The following is a 17,149-nucleotide window of genomic DNA, read 5'->3' on the forward strand; positions in this document are numbered from 1 at the left end:
ACAGCGAAAACTCAAAATTCGATGTAATATCTTTTCTAGATGAAAAACAGGCAACTCCTCACAATACCTACTTTGCAATCTTGTGGATTCTCACTACTAACTATAAACAATTCTATTATTACGAAAATCGATTCAGGGGCATACGGTCTAACGATTTATTTCAAAGCGATTTTCAAGCGGACCAAGGAAGGCAAATCGGATCGTCTAGATCAGAAAGCAATAAACATTTTGGAATATCATGAAATTTGAACGAAACTGATTTACAACAAATGTCTACTAGTAAATAGTTTTTACCCTCGATATTGGGCATTAATGGGTATTAACCTGATTTAATCCCGGCATTAACAAAGTGCCGAGTAAAAACTCGGGCGCTTGTCCATCTCTGACATTGTTAGAGGCAACATTTTAATGTAAGTACCAATTAATTATAAATATAAAGATAATTATTTAGGTATATTTATCAAGATAATTATATCAATAACTATAATATTTATTTATTTTGTTAACTGCCCAATATTATATGTAATTATTTGTAAATTATAATATATGTATATCATATGCGAGCCTACGAAAGTACTTTACCAACCTAGTCTTATATATCGAGTTTTTAGGTTTTCACGATTGCTACACATAGGAAATGAAACTATTTTTCCGGATTTATATCGCGTATATTTAAAACGTAAACTAACGTTTCGGGTCCTTTACAGGTCCCATGGTCACGGTTGACTGTGGTGGAACAGTCAACAACCAGTTATGTCTAACATTAATTATATTAGATATATATATTATATACCTTATTTTTAATTTTACAAAGAAACATTCCAATTTATGCTATATTACGTTTTACAAATAATTTTATTGAATGAATCTTTATTAAGTTAAATTTATTATTAATTTATAATAGAAATTAGAATAATTTAAAACATATTAATTAGTACTGCAGTCTTATGTCTGTTTGGGATTTTTCATTAGAGGAAATACTGGATCCCAAACTGGTGGTACGGAGAAACCATCCTCTCTGTTGAAATTAGGATGTTTTTTTTAATTTCAATGGCGTCTCGCAGCATCCTGGGTTGATAACGTACTTCTTTTGCAAGGACCTGGGTTTTGTCAAACTTCATTGAATGTGTAGGTTTATCCATGACATGCTCGCAGACTGCAGACTTGTTTACGCGACGGTTTATGACATATAGTCTAATATTATATAATTATTATAGAATTCCAATGATGGTAAGTAAAACAGTATATGTGACTAAAGAGAATATCGCGTCATTAACAATCAATACGTATGTTGTACCCGAGGGCACTCAAGATAAAACTGAGTACAGTCAGTCCTACGTGCCTAACAGCATGTCGGAGTTCGCATGATATACATATCGCTGAAAACATGTCAATATAGTATGTAAATAGTAGGGAACAATGCCACTCTCAGTGCTGCTGTGTATGTAGTGAAAGGAACCAGCGTATACAAGAAACTCTTTGTTGAACCGTAAGAAACGCTCTGTGTTAAAACGTTATGAAAACAATAAGTTAGGGTGAATGTATACGAAAATAGTACGAATGCGACTTCAGGTTTCTTTACTAATCAAAAAGATCGGCACATTCCAGATCTGAAGATCTTTTTTTAACCATATGCAAAAACTTGGTTAGTTCGCGATTTCCTCACTTTTTTTTATTTTATAACCATGCACTTATAGCCCCGCTATAGGGAAACCCTGTGTCGCGGGTGCCATGGCCAAACACAAAAAAACACAAATAAAACTCTAGAGAAATAAATGTAGGCCATACAAATATTTCTCCCGGCCCGGGAATCGAATCCTGGACCTCTTGAAATTTACAGGCAATAAAAGTTACTACTGACAACAATGTACCTAATAAGATCATTGACATAATCTAAAACATTTTATGGATGAATTTTCAAAAATAATTTAGTAGGTATCATTCATACACATTCGAAAGTACAAGAATATTTGTTTGCGTATGTACTTGATTAATTTTAAAGATTTATTGTAAGAAATGATAAAAAAGTTACAGAAAGCTGTAACAAATAAAATGATACAAAAAGTTGCAATTATTATAAAACACTCCCTATAAGGCTCAACTCACACAGGCGCAGAGTCGAAGCGTCGCGACGCGACATGTTTTTCGCCTATAGCATATTCATCTCTATTTTCCCATTGTTAGGGTGCCATAAGGCGTCAGACGCCGACTGCCGACTACACTGTGATCCCGGCGCACTAATGCGAGTGTCGACGCGCGTCGCCAGGCGGTGTAGTGGAAAAACAGGACGCGACGCGACGCTTCGACTCTGCACCAGTGTGAGTTGAGCCTAAAAGTAACTAAAACAATACACACAATACAATAATAAAGTAATTTTAAGAGTAATCGACGTGAAGTATAACAAAATGTAGGTAATTTGTGGGCACCATGTGGGCATGGACGACACGGATGGAACAAACGCAAAAAATAGTGAAAGAAAAGGGAATTCGACAATTCAAAATTTTAAAATAAGTGGCCAGGAATCAGAAAAAAGTATGATAAAAAGGTGGGATAACGATGAAGGAGGTCAGATCGTCACACTTATATACATAAATATACTTATATACATTCCATGTAATGTACGCATATTGCAATAAATAATAGGTAATAAAAATATACATAAAAAAGTAAATAAATCGACTATAAATTATAAATATCTTAAAGAATGGTACTAAAGTCAAACAAAATTATATCACCAAACTAATTGCATACACTAACTTCAAGTTTTTCTATCATTATTTTAACAAGCCAGTTTGGACTTAGAGAAAGTTATTCTTTGAACTAAATGAAAGAATACAAAGTGTGTTGTTCGTAAAAGGAAATTACTATTTGAGGCTTTGTATGTACCGAGACATGACAAAAAAAAGATTGTACTAGATACCTAGATATCATAGTTTTTTCAATTCAATTCAAATAATTTATTGCATAGCCACATGATAACAAACTGTTAACAATATTTTTAAAATCATAGTATATGTGATTTGCATGCAGTTTTATATAATCAGAAGACAACATCCAAAACTCTGTTCCACACTAAAGTTGATTGGTAACAATCAGAGCACTCATTAGTGGCCTGATTTGAATCACACAATGTTGCCCATTGTGCTGTGACATTATTTATTTAGCACTTGCATTGATGCTGTAATTTTTGTGCCATGCTCCATGATATTAGTAGAAAGTTCTCAAACAATCCACCATTGTTATTTGATAAAGATGCAATATTAACAGGAACATTTTCAGTTTTCATTGAGATGTAGAAAACGCAACAAATGTATGTACTTAGCATAGTATAATATAACGGTATACGCCATACAAATATAGCAGCGCGGCATATAATGTGTGCATCGTGTACAGACGCACGCATCGTGTAAAGACGCACACATACACACTCATAATTTTGCGATGCAATCGCGTTGCAAAGCGTGGGTCATCACACGCGTATCTTTTTATAGAATTAAAGCAGTCATTCTGTGTTTAAAAAATGACATCAAATAGTAGATGTATTTATTATTGCATTTATGGCAGTTTGAAAAAGAGTACCTGAAATTCAGAATTGCTCAGCATTTAATTTCTATTTCATAATCATACTCCATAACCAAGATACCAGTGCACGGTGCTGTATAAAAATATCAACATGTAAGTATGCATTTAGCAAAATTATTTCAATACAGCATGAAAATACTGTCTTATACTCCTTAATTTCTTTCATATAAACAATATGTAGACTACATAATAATGAAGATGAAAGAAAGTAAATAATAATGTAACAACTTTGCACTCCGAGTGAAGTGTAGGCATTTACGTGCCAAAGAAGCGGGAGTTGCCTTATTTGTTCTTATTGGACTGTGTACCTACCTAGTTTGCTGTATGTATTATCAAAAATTACCATCTGTAAATAAAATCCTAAATTTATTAGCGAATACTTATCCTTAGAACAGCATGTTCAATATGGAATCAATGACATGTCCAGTTTCAAACTTAAGCAATTTCAATTCTTGTTTGCCAGCGATAAGAACGTTCCAAAGCGTCAAGATTTATAAGCTTATGCCAGTACATGGAACCAAATAGATCTTACTTGGGCAGTGAAATTGTGACAACAAATCATCTATTCGAAATGATAACAATACCAATTGACCCAAATGAAAATGTGTATTTTATCTATGAATGAAAAGCTCTATTTTCTACCCATATTCAAAATGTTTAAATATTGTCTATACATAATCTCTTAGCATACGTATGAAGACTGTGTATTAATTATCACAAAATGAAAGCTTTCATCTGTTAATGCCTTTGATGCCACAGTGAAATTGGTTGAGAACAAAGCTCTGGGCAGTTTTTTGAACACAGTAAATGTTGACTTGTGTAGTAAAACAAATTATAAATTTACATTATAAGAAACATTAAGTGTAGATACATTTGCCCATACTCTATTTCTTTAGTACAATAAGGGACGGGGCAATGTAAAGCTAACCTTACGTTAAAAAAACTTCTATGAAAAAATTTGGGCCTGTAACTACTATAAAAAAAAAACAGGGTAATAACCCTATCATATATAATTATAAAGCATCAACCCATGATATATGAAATAAACTATTTATGAACAGGCACTTATCACCTTTTCCATCAAAACTAAGAAAGATGAACTAATACATGAAGAGGCTTTACAGTGGAACCCTTGCTTGCCCAAATAAATATGATAATTTATTTAAAAAAAACCAGGCTGATATTGAGGTTTTATAACAAGAGAAGCAGGCAGGATGCAAGTAATTAATGCCACAAGCTGGGTATTTGTGAAGGATGTTGGCAGGTATATACAACAGGTTCCAATTTCATAAATTTGTGTGGGCTTGACTTCGCGCTACCCATTTCAACTACATTAACATTGGTTTCGAAAGCTTGCCGCCTTCTAAATTCGAATCCATAAAACTCAAAACATAAATACAACCAAGTACCAAGTCGTCATGTATACTAAAACTATAAGTAGATCAGCCAGTTCGAAAATGCATCTTCCAATCACCTTAGTAAAAAGTTGTAGGCACGTTACGACACAAACACGAAACTTTTTACTTACCATAAACGAATGTGGGCGAAGTCGGGAGAAAATCACGCACCGATATAAGTGCACGATGCCCATTCTTGTCCAGGATCCAGTTTAAAACATTGTTTAATTCATCACTTCTTGTTACGAACACCAGTCTAACTTGTCCCGATCACTGTTTATATTTATTTGTTGACACACAACGAGGTTAATGTCGTTTGCTCTAACATCTGACTTAGAAATTTCACTTCAAGCTTTCTGCCTAATTTTGCAATATTAGATAATACAACATTTACGATTAGGAAACAAGGTGAAATCTTCGTAAACAGTTATAGGTAGACGCGAGTAAAGGAAGCGTTCAAATAGCAGGCAGCTACGGGGAATAAACAAAAAAAAAACACAAAAAGCACCACAACAGTGTGCGTAAACAGAGCCAGTGGACGAGCTAACTGCACTGCTGCGTCGGTATCTCTCGACCGACATGTATTGCCAGACCTAACACATTATTTACCCGAGAAAGTTTATCCGTTTCGCCGACTTCGAAATTAAGTTATCTTAGAATTTTACAAATGCTATTTATTAAATTAGTATGAATATGAACGGCGTAGGAAAATTAATTTTATTTGGTTAAGTGACTGTAACTTGGAACATTATCTTTTTCACTCTCGGCAATGATGTTTGAAAATATATAATACCTATTTAAAAAGTTATCATGTCACAAGATATCCCTATTGATTTAAATTAAACGTTGTGTAACATTCTTTTAGAGAACAATATATAAGGAAATTCGGTGTGCATCTATCAATTTCTCTCTATCTTTTGATAACAACAGAAACTAGATTCATTCATTCCTTTGAATTATTGTTTTACTTACGAAATCATTATCCCTACCAGTAACGCTGGCTGTTGTATAAGTTTGATTTTTGCCAATAAAATGCCCGAGAAAATTTCCTGACTTTACGGCAAATATTAAAAAGCAGCAGCTCTGTAAGGTCCAATGTCAGTCTCCGCAGAAACGCGTGAGTACACGGAAGCACGCACATATAGACAAGCGAGCTGTGATTGGTGGAGAAACCCCCCGTGTCGCCGCCCGCGCCGTATCGTCGTCGCCCGCGCACCAACGTCCTTGCGGCCACCGACCGCACCGCTCCATCCGCTTCTCTGCCGACGAGATCGTCTAAGTACCTATATCTACCTGCTCACCACTGCGTCGCCATAGACTGCCACGCTTCTGGGAAAATGATTAGGAAGATATATTGGTTTCTTGGTCTTGGGATTAGGTTTTTCTAAACTTTGAATGATTTTAGTATCTTTGCAAACAATTACTTTGGTATGTAGGTAGGCTGGTATGTTTGTTTGTAGCCAAGAAAGTGGATCTACCAATGAGCATACTTATAGGGTTTGTACTAAAAAGGTAATTTTATTGTAACTGAAAACAAACTCGGACATTCAGTACATATTACGTAAACTTATTTGTCAAGTGAAAACTACGAGTTGTTGATAGTATCTAACAATTTACCTATTTATATATTAAGTCCGAGTGCGGGGGTCGGAATACTGTAACACGGGGTATCCCAATACAGGTTCTGCTCTCTATAAGTAGGTATGTTCCTATTGTTTACTAGTAGGTAGTTTCATGCCATTGTGATTATAGAAACAAAATTAAATGGTTATTGTTATTATTTAACAATGTAGGCATCCTTTGCTGAGTACAGTCCCGGTCACACAAGTCTTAATATCTACGGTGGTATTGTTTATGTTACAGCGGGTAACATCTGCAATTATGCACCATAATATACCTACTTAAATGTCAAATGGCAGCTAACATTGAAATTGGTTCAGGTGCTTCTAAGTATTATGTGTACCTAACTAAAAATAATAATGTTATGCGCAACAAGATCCGTTCAATATTTTTTTTTTAACTTTCAAATCGTGTTTTCTCAATGACACCAAATTTTGAGAAGTTACGAGAACATTTGTTTTCATGTGCGAAATATAATGCGTTTCCTCCTTTTTACAGTTCAAAGAGAAGAGAGAATGGTTAGTATAGCTTAATCATCAGCTGAGTGTAGGTATGAACATACTTAAACGAAGTACATTTTTATACATTATCGTAGTGGTAACGGAGTACATTTCTGCCTACCAAGTTCAGCCCCGAGCGAGAGTTAGCCACCTACAGATGAAGTAATAAACATTCGCAAGGTAAGTTATGTAAATTAACAATATACAACCTGGCCGCTTTGCCATATTCGACTTTTTGATTACGTTTATTTATAAGACCGCACCACGTAAACACAATTTTTAAATATTTTTGTGTCCGCTTGCTCTGCATTATATTATTAGGATTCGAATCTAACAAGCTGTATATTTTCTTTGATTAATTATCGTGATCTGATAATTACTCATATATGTATATACGGTAATTACCCATGCTGATAGTTTTTCTTATCTCATAGATCTTTAATTATCGACTAAGGCGATTATCACACTGCACCGATCCCCGCGACGTAGCGCGAGACGCGGAATCACGCGCGCGGTGGCGGAGACGCAGATCTGCGTCAACGCGCGGCTTAATCTGCGCGGGGGCAGCGGTCTAGAGGCCCCGCGTCACTTAAAGTACTCGCTTCGCAGTTGATCGCCGTAGTGATTGTAAATGTAGCCGAGATCCTTCTTCGACAAGAATGGTTAATAATACAGAACTCATTCAGGACGCTGCAGTTATATTGTCTATTTGGTCTTTATACTGTCTACTATAAACAAAAATGTTTACTCAAATAAAAAGACACCGAAGATATTGGATACATCCCTTTTAACGAACCAGATCGATAAATGGATAATTTTAGCTTCAATACAAAGATTTAAGAAAATAAAAAGATGCATTTGGTCGATTTTCAATAGCAGATATAAATTTATGGACGTCGAGTTCTATTGTAGAAAACTGAACATGTCCTTAAGCTTAAAAATCTGCGCGGTAGTGCGGAGCGCAGTATGCCATACCCTGCGGTTCGCCGCGCCACTCCGCGCGAGGGCGCGGTGAAACCCGCGGTCCCGCGCGGAGATACGTTGTCAGTGTGTTCGAACGGGGCGCGTGTTTTATCTAAATAACTTATAATGATAAACATTTTAAATCTTTTGATCATTCCAAAAACTTTTGATTTTTAATACATTTTCATGACCAACAGGTTACAAAAATTTACACATTGCTAATCAAATACTTTGTTAAATTAATTTCATTAACGCTATCAACGGGTAGTAGATATATTAATATGATAAGTATATCTTGGTTGATAAAAATACTATAAATAAAAACATCTAGGCAGCGTTAGAGCGTTAGTACCTACCTAGCGTCCAGAACACACCGCAAAGTTGCGCAAGACTTTGTTTTTGTACCTATGTTGTACAAGGAATCCATTAATAGTGGATAATAAAATGAGGCGATGACTGGTTAAAGCAAATAAACAAATGTTAGTAATTATTCCAATAAAAACAGAACAGAATCCCTAAGTTGTCTTTATATCGTAAATATTATAGTTATTATGTCCAAATATGAACAAAATGGGTTCATTATTAATATACAACTATGAAAGTAATATAGCGTTCTGTCACTTTTTCTAACTGAGCACGTATGGATAAAATCCGTCGCCATAAAAAGTCTATTCAATATGGACTTTTTAATTTGGTTTATGGTAAATTAACTAATCTTGTCCAATACTGGGCGTAGTTAAGCAAAAAGTTAAGTAAAAAAAAAATTCCACTACATTATCAAATAATGATTTATAAGTACCAAACGGTTCCTAAAGTCTAACCTCTTGATCAGCAAAAAATCCAACTTATAAAAATAAATAAATATCTCTGGAGTTACAAGACATTATAAGTTTTGAAAATAAAACAAGAGTAAGAAACATTTTTCAACTTCAAACTGCCATATCTCGAAAGTGACTGGATGTGCTTTGGATCCTTTATGTTTCATTACGTCCAATTATGAATTGCAGGGAGAAATAGTGACTACCTAACATTTAATTATATACACCTACCTCCATTGCCCTACTACCTACCTCTATCTCTACGAGTATACCGCATTGATAGCATAGGCGATAAAAGAACGCGTTATCGTGCCCAGCAAGGTCGTCCTTGATCAATTTTAATTGACTGGATGATAAAACTGTAAGGCTTTTTTAAATTGTTTCAATGATACCAAGTGACTGGTCAAACAAGTTGTGCGCCTGATGATAAGCGAGACGCCTGTCCACAACAATTGCAATGTCACTCAGAGCTTTAAAACGTTCTGGACGCTACTTGGTAGGTACTAACGCCCTCACGCCGCCTAGATTTTATAATTATGGTATTTTTGTCAACTAAGATATACTTATCATATTTATATATCTACTACCCGTTGATATATTTGTATTTGTATTTGATTAGAAATGTGTAAATTATTGTAACCTGTCGATCATAAAAATGTATTAAAAATCAAAAGTTTTTGGAATGATCAAAAGGTTTAAAATGTTTAACATTATACGTTATTTAAATAGTGATATAAAATGGATGTGTGGAGTGTTGCATTTGGTTTAAAAACAAATTTAGTTTTGTCATGTCTAACGCCTAATAAAATATTATGGCAATGTTGCATCTGCTGAAACCATGTTCGTATTAATTTAACTGCAGGCGCTTATTATTCTCTCAGTATCAAAATTCGAACAAAAGTGTGTAGCTTGATGTGTTGTTGATTGTACATAACAGATGCAAGCATTAAAATATTCAACAATCACTAGGGTTAATCCATAGGTTGACATATAATTTAAATAAATTATTTCGGTTGCTGCAATTGTGAAGGTTATGTAAAATAATAAATAATGCTGGAGAGCCTGGTGACGATCGTTGATCTCACTGGTGGATATAGAAACCCACTAAAGACTTATGAACCCTAATATACTGTGTGTTTTTCATAACTAGGACAGCAGCGGGAATCCAAAAACATAGGCCATAGAAGAAAACCTTAGGAACCATTACGTCTTTTTTGTGAATGTTTTATGTAGTACATTTAGATAGATATGGACGTGAAATTCAATTGTGGAACACTTTTTTAACTATTTGTACACGAGTAAGTGCTTCGACTATGATTTAGTATAATATAGCATTCTCCTATTGTATGAGAAAATCTTTCGTTAAATTTTTCTTCCGATACAATGAAATGATTTTTACAGAAAACTGAGGTCACTGGACAATTCATGTTTGACCAAAAAATTAACTGTGCTTAAATTGTTTACACAAAATAGTAGTTTATGTGACTGTTACATAATGAAAGGCATTAAAATACGAGTGAGGGTTTAGGAAACTAGTCGGCAGGCGAGTGTTTTAATGCTTAATTATGTACAGTTACATACACTGCTTTATCTACACACATATTATAAGCTCTCAGTGATATGTTCAGGAACCGCATGTTACGACTGGCGAAATGGCGGCAAATAAAAACTTTTCACACGCAAGTCACATAACCGTAGTTTTTATGTTTAATTCATTGACAAACTCAAATCGGCCCCATCTATCATATCGTCCGATATATTCTTAGAGGATGGAAAAAAATAAAAGAAAGGAGCTGCCCTAAGTACAGAATCAACGTGCATATTACCAAAATTTGAAAGTTACAAATGGCGGATATCTTTAGTGTTGCACCATAATCTATCGATAAGTCATTATCGACATGCAAATGTATGGCTTGAATTTTTGTTTCTTTAGTTTACTGTAACCAAAGTATGCCTAAACAAACACAAGTCTGATAATTTAATCTCGAGTGGTATATTATTATAAATGTCAACACACATTTTTAAACTTCAAAAAAAATTTATTTTCAACATTGCAACTGGTAACTTATTTAGTAAAAGTCACCAAACTGCTGTGCAGTTTGTTGGCGACATGCGCATTCTTGCTTAATTATACCTACTTTACTTGTATTTAGCATTACGTAGTATTAATTGTACTTACTAAATAAAATATAAAAATTACTTTAAGAGGTACGCCTTTAACCTACATTTTAGTACATATTTACATAACGTCTTTTAACTAACCGTCAAGTACAAGTCTATTCAGGTTTCTGCGGATTCTAGTATTCCCGTTAATTCCCGGGCTTTCTTAAGCAAATGAATCTATCAAGCAATTTTAACACAGAAATAATGGAAGTAGTTGTAAAAATCAATTATCGGAAATCAACAATTATCATGTACTAGCTTTTCCCCACGACTTCGTCCGCGTACAATTTTTATACAAATGAAAAATATTCAAGTATGAACCAAATCGCACCACGTGTTAAAAAGTTACCATACAAACTTTATTACCCCATTTCGCCGCATTTTTTATAAACTGTCATGCCATTTTTTTACCATTTTTATTGTAAAATATTTATGCAAAGTTTCGTCTTTGTAATTTCAAGGAATATTATTTTTCATGCAAACGTTTTTAACCGTTTTCGCCCTCTTAGGGGATGAGTTTGAAAAATCCGTTCTTAGTACTCCTTCACTAAATAAAATTAACATACCCTCAAGTTATCATGTTCCAGTACTTACAGTTTTTGCTATGCGTCCATCTACCAGTGAATTGCTCTGGACCGTACTCCTTTAAATATGTATATAGATTTACAAAAACCAAATTATTTAAAAAAATAAAAACCCGACTGCAAAAAAATAACTGAAAAGAGATAAACCTATGACAGCCCCACCAATCAAGACGAATCAAACGACACCTCATATCTCAAAATCCATCATGCCATTTAGGCTGTACAGCGTGAAAAAGAAATTAACAAACATACACTCAAAAAACATAGCTCAATCTAGTTACATTTAAAGTTCTGTTAAAATTTGACTCTTCAAAATGAAGCGAACAAATGAAGATGGTCTTTGATCCAACGTTTATATTCGGCAGTCCTATGATATCCAACCATTCTATCTTCCTTTTTTCATTTGTAGGAAAACTTGAAATAATAATAATAAAACAATAAAAACCTCATAGTGAATTGTTTTAATAACAGAATATCGATAATATGTATGCTTACAAGATCAACACTATCTCAAAATAATCGTTAACAACAATCATCAAAATATACAAACAAACAGGCAATCTAAAGTAACAAAAGCAAAATTTGGCAAGATTTATAAATAAACTACTTAAATAAGTCTAATTACATAAAATATTCGGGCTATTGTGTGATTTATAGACAAAAAAATAACACATGCCTGTGCAATGTAACATTCGATTGATTTGCAGTTTTTCTAAAGCCGCATCCTTTAATGCTGCAGCGTCGCATTTTTATTAATACCTAATTATTCTCACTGTCAATATTTTTGTCCAATTTAATTATAATACATGTGAATAATTCAATAATACATTTGGAAAAACATTTGTTTTGACATTTGATGTACTTCCCTTTGACAACGGTATCATGTACCTCATGTACTTGAAATGGCCACGGTTGGCATTTAAAATGACGTTACGAATTTTCGATTCCCGTGTTTGACACAGACCAATGTAATGCTATCTCTTTTGGCTTAAGACGGCACGTAATAGTTAAACAAAGACAATAATATGTTTATGTTTTCGACGTCGAAATGCATCATATACATATAACGTCTGATTTGTATATGTCAACGTAACATGTCCTTTAGAAGGATAATTTTATTTCCATCCTTCACTTCACTTTTTATTTTTATGGCTCCATCAATATGAGAACTGATGATTTTGCCAATGTCACAGTCCATCCTTTAATATATCAAATAACGTGTGAAATTGTCAAAATTGTTTGACATTTCATTTCGAACAAAACTTCATCTCGACCATAGATTTAGGATATTACTTGGATATTAGGATTGGGGTCAAAATATTTTTTTTGAACTGTTTTTCCATTGGAGAAGGCAAAGGCACTAATGCACCATACAGTCAAGACTGAGAGTAATCTCTTTCTTGTATTCCATTTTTCAGAGATGTTCGAAATTTGAATGTAATATCATCTATAACATCGAATTCGATGTTATAGATGTTGTTATGAAGAAATAATACCATTTTCACAGATAAGTTTGTTCTAACAAAACAGTTTACCTTTTATGCTGGTCGTGATTTGCGGTTATTGAACACATTATAGAGAGTTTAGATATGCGTGTAGATAAAAGATATTTTGTCCCTAAGATTCGGATTTCGGATTTCTCCACATACCAATTAAAAAAAAAACCCTATAAGGGTTTAAACAGTTAAGTATGCTATCAGCTGGGAGACCAAAGCACCTGTTCTTTTTATAATTTTTTCCAAAATTATGCTGTATACCACAGGAATTGCATTATTTGTTGGTAATCATATGTACGCATAATAAATGCCTATGTTACTGTGTCTATTATCTGATTAATAATTTATTAAAGGTTATCTATCATAACAAAAGAATACTATAGGTACAAAAGTCAGAACACTAAATGTGGAAATATTTACAGTAACAAAATTTCAATAAATGCGGATGAGTGTCCATGATGCAACTTGGTTCATCGCCGTAAGCGCTTACGCGAGATATATCGTCTTCTGTTATTAAAAATCGGTGCAGACGTCTCACAAATGTCATTGTAGCTTCAAATACAGCACTTCCTGGACTCATTACTATCTTAACCTGATAAGTTTCAACTGCAGATTTAACCGTTGCTCCGTTATTTGCGTATTCAAGAGCTGGACGAGGTAGACTTTGGTGCATAACCCATTCTATAGAAGTGAGCATTCTTTGAATACATTTAGTGTTCCCGGCTATAAGACCGTTGATAAAGGTAGCCAATGCATAGGCTGCTCTATTGTAAGCAGGATCACTACGCGATACGTTCTCCCAATTTAAGCAAGCGCACCAATGAGCCATCACATCCGCTTCAGCACAGGAACGAGAAGCTGGTATTGGTTCCAATAAACTCATGCTTCGCGGCAGATCAGAACCATGCACCTTGTAGTCATTGCGAAAGTGCTGAAGGCCGACAATGTCTAAAATGGTCGTATGTATATCGAACGGTGTCGTTAAAACGTTCGTGTTAGCCCTCAAAGACTTCTCAGCGCTGGGTCTATTTCTTTTGAATCTCTCTGGCAAAACTATGGCCATAAATGGCAGTCGTTCTTCAATTTTACCCTGATATGTCATACGCAAACGTTCGTACCTACTTCCGTGGTCAGCCATTACGATGAGCATAGTATTTTCTAAAAGCCCACCATCGTCAAAGGATTTCAGAAGGTGTACCATTTCATCCTCTGCTGTTTTAAGGTAATCGCCATCGTGAGTAATGTCCGAAATGAAAGTGAACCCAAATCGTTTACCTTCTGCCATGGCAAACTGATGCGTAAGATTCAGCATTAGATCATATTTAGGCGTAGCGCCTATACAATATATGCAATCTGGTGCCATTTTATAAGCTTCTATAAAAAAAGCTCTTAAATAATGGTCTGCTGGTTGATACTTGAAACCATTATAACGTAGTTGAAAGGTACCAATTTTTGGCAAATCTTCGAAGTAGGCTGTGTGATAACCATCTTCCCTTAATTTGAAGAATAGGAAATCACTGGGGTTTACTTTAACATTGTTACTGGTTCCTTTCCGTGTGTCTGGCAATTCAAGTTCAGTTTTGCCTGTCAGTATGGGAAACAAAGCAGCGTTGGTACCATCTCCAACTATATTATAACTATTGAGTACTGTGGCGTTGAGTTTTTTAGTGAGAAAATTGTAAGCAAGCGGCATCCGGCGAAGAAATTGGTTATGTGAAACAGAATCGAAGGCAACTACTAATATATTTGGCGAATCCTCTCGACCAGGTGGAACATTGATTCCGATTTCTCGGAAACCCGTTTTGATGCCGTACCATTTCGGAGACCATATGGAGAATGGGAAACGGTTGTCCATAGTGCAATATATTTTTACGTGATCTGAATATCTCAAGGTATACCGTTCTTTGCCTTTTAGTATTACAGGTACTTCGACGAAGTACTCATCATCGTTCACGTACATAATGTCGCTATAGTGGCATTCTACATTTGGCATATTTTCTAATATATCATTGACGACATAGCATTGAGAGCCTATACAAGTTACCCAGTCTTTCATTGCACATGTAATTTTCGGTGTAGGCGGAATGAACTTCATGATTTCTTTAGCGAAAGGATTGGTCTTCGGCATTTCACATCCTGTACCCTTTTCTGTTTGTATCCTTGATTGTATATTAATTTCGTGGAATTTCTTCATTAACAATCTTTTGTTTTTCGGGATATTATTCTTGTTAACTTTCATTTTTAACGGCAAATATTGAGTAAGAAAAAACAATAGTAACAAAAGGGACAGTGTTGTTAGCTTGTGTGATAACATTTTTTTATGAAAAATTTTGAGAAGAGTAAATAAGATAAATCGAATTTTAATCATTGTTAATTCTCTGTTTTAGACATCTAGCCAATTTACAGTGCACTTCGCTTTCAAGGTACTGGATTATTTCCGTTTATATGTAGATTAATGTGTAGATGTAGAGTAGGATTTATCAAAGGTACGGCTGTCCTTAAATCGAGGACAAAAATATTATATCAAACAAAATAAAATAAAAACATTTACTATAGAAAAATGTAAAACATGTAAATGATTCAAAACTTCTTTTTGCTTATAGGCGGTGCTCTTTTTAGGATTTCGCCAGCATTAAGATTGTAAAAATAACATATAAAAATTATGGCGAACGTCGCCGATGTCCAATCCAATCCAATTTCTTTACAATGGCTCCATAGAAATTCACGACGAGTTTATTAATGTCAGTATTAAAAATGATGATATTTTTGTAAAAATAATATAAAAATTATGGCGAACGACGTCAATGTCCAGTTCAAAGAGAATTATTATTTGAAGAAAAACCAGTGGCGAATGTCAAGTCTTTGTCTGTCTTTTTTTCCTTTTTTTTCCATGTGGAAAAGACAAAGGCTCTATTGTGCCACACAGCCAAGACTGAGAGTAATTAGGTGTCCATGGATCTGAATTCAGATGTTTTTTCTTGGATTTTCGCGGTTAGGGTTTCAGCCACTTACAAGGTTTTTGACATTTGTCTTTAAAACGGAGAAACTTATTAAAACGTAAAACATCAAGATACAACAAGATACTTCTTTTAGACAATTATTATTTAACAACACTCTTCGCTCTGATGAAGAGTTCGCTATGTCAGAATGAGATAAATAAGTAATCACTCTGTAAGTGGCTAAAACGTTTACCGCGATAAGCCCCGACATACAAAAAAAATATTTTAACTATAATTGTAAGTCAATGTTTTAACACGACATTTATTTCGTTGTGTCCTTTTTAAAAAATTTGGATGGGGCATGCTGTCGATAAATAGTTTTTTTTTTTCCTTTATTTTTTTAATAGGCAAGATTTTAAAATTTTAACAATGTAACTTACTCGAAAAAAATTCCAAACTATTACTTGCTTCCATTTTGCTGCAATTATGTGGAGTTTAATTTTTTTTACTGATCATTACTAATCTGAGGAAATCATGGGGAAATAGTACATTATTGCAGTGACCGGGAAGTAAGGGATTGCTGAACGAGAATGTGTTACGTTAATACGAGTCAAGCAAGTTACCGCCGAGGCTTATTTTTTTAAACAATGTGAGCAAATAAAATAAATAAATGAATAAAAAATAAAAAAGACTAAAGAGAACAATATGTACCTATAATAGAAAGACGAAAAAAAAAAATTAATTAAAATCTTAGGACAATTGCTAATAGAGACCGTTACTGTTTTTCCAGCCATGTTAATAGTAGTCTGCTGAATCTCTGATGATTTGGTTGAATGTGTATCCATTACTGTATTTTTGTTTACTTACATTACTGAATTCGTTTTCGCGATGAAAATGCAAAAATATAAACTAAAAATCTCTGTATCTTTGAGACATGTACGTTCTTACGTACATGATTGTCTTGAAGATATAGATCTGTGTACCACCTCATTGACTCAATACGTTCGTACACCATCTCTATTCCTATTTTATTTGTTGCTCTCGGCCAGTACGGTTCTTGTAAAAGTTGTCGTGTAATGGCGCTTTG

The 17,149-nt window shown here is 34.3% G+C and overlaps 2 protein-coding genes across 2 annotated transcripts in view; both read right to left on the bottom strand.

The window, feature by feature from the left end:
• LOC113239472 (semaphorin-5B) overlaps positions 1-5,455 on the bottom strand; it is a 53,565-nt gene extending 48,110 nt beyond the window's left edge. Inside the window, exon 1 of the mRNA XM_026476500.1 lies at positions 5,111-5,455. The gene's annotated coding sequence lies outside the window, so the exon portion shown is untranslated. The remainder of the gene's footprint in view (positions 1-5,110) is intronic.
• An 8,068-nt stretch (positions 5,456-13,523) lies between these two features.
• On the bottom strand, positions 13,524-15,862 carry LOC113239547. The gene has a single exon (XM_026476607.1). It carries the CDS (start codon positions 15,489-15,491, stop codon positions 13,524-13,526), a length of 1,968 nt encoding a protein of 655 aa, XP_026332392.1. The 5' UTR covers positions 15,492-15,862.
• Positions 15,863-17,149: the final 1,287 nt, after the last annotated feature.

Source organism: Hyposmocoma kahamanoa, unplaced genomic scaffold, assembly GCF_003589595.1.
Source record: "Hyposmocoma kahamanoa isolate Upper Pololo Valley unplaced genomic scaffold, ASM358959v1 99879, whole genome shotgun sequence".
Lineage (NCBI taxonomy): Eukaryota > Metazoa > Arthropoda > Insecta > Lepidoptera > Cosmopterigidae > Hyposmocoma > Hyposmocoma kahamanoa.

What these genes read in the sequence shown, in the direction of transcription:
- LOC113239547 (XM_026476607.1), bottom strand. Translation starts at nt 15,491, where the DNA reads ATGATTAAAATTCGATTTATCTTATTTACTCTTCTCAAAATTTTTCAT.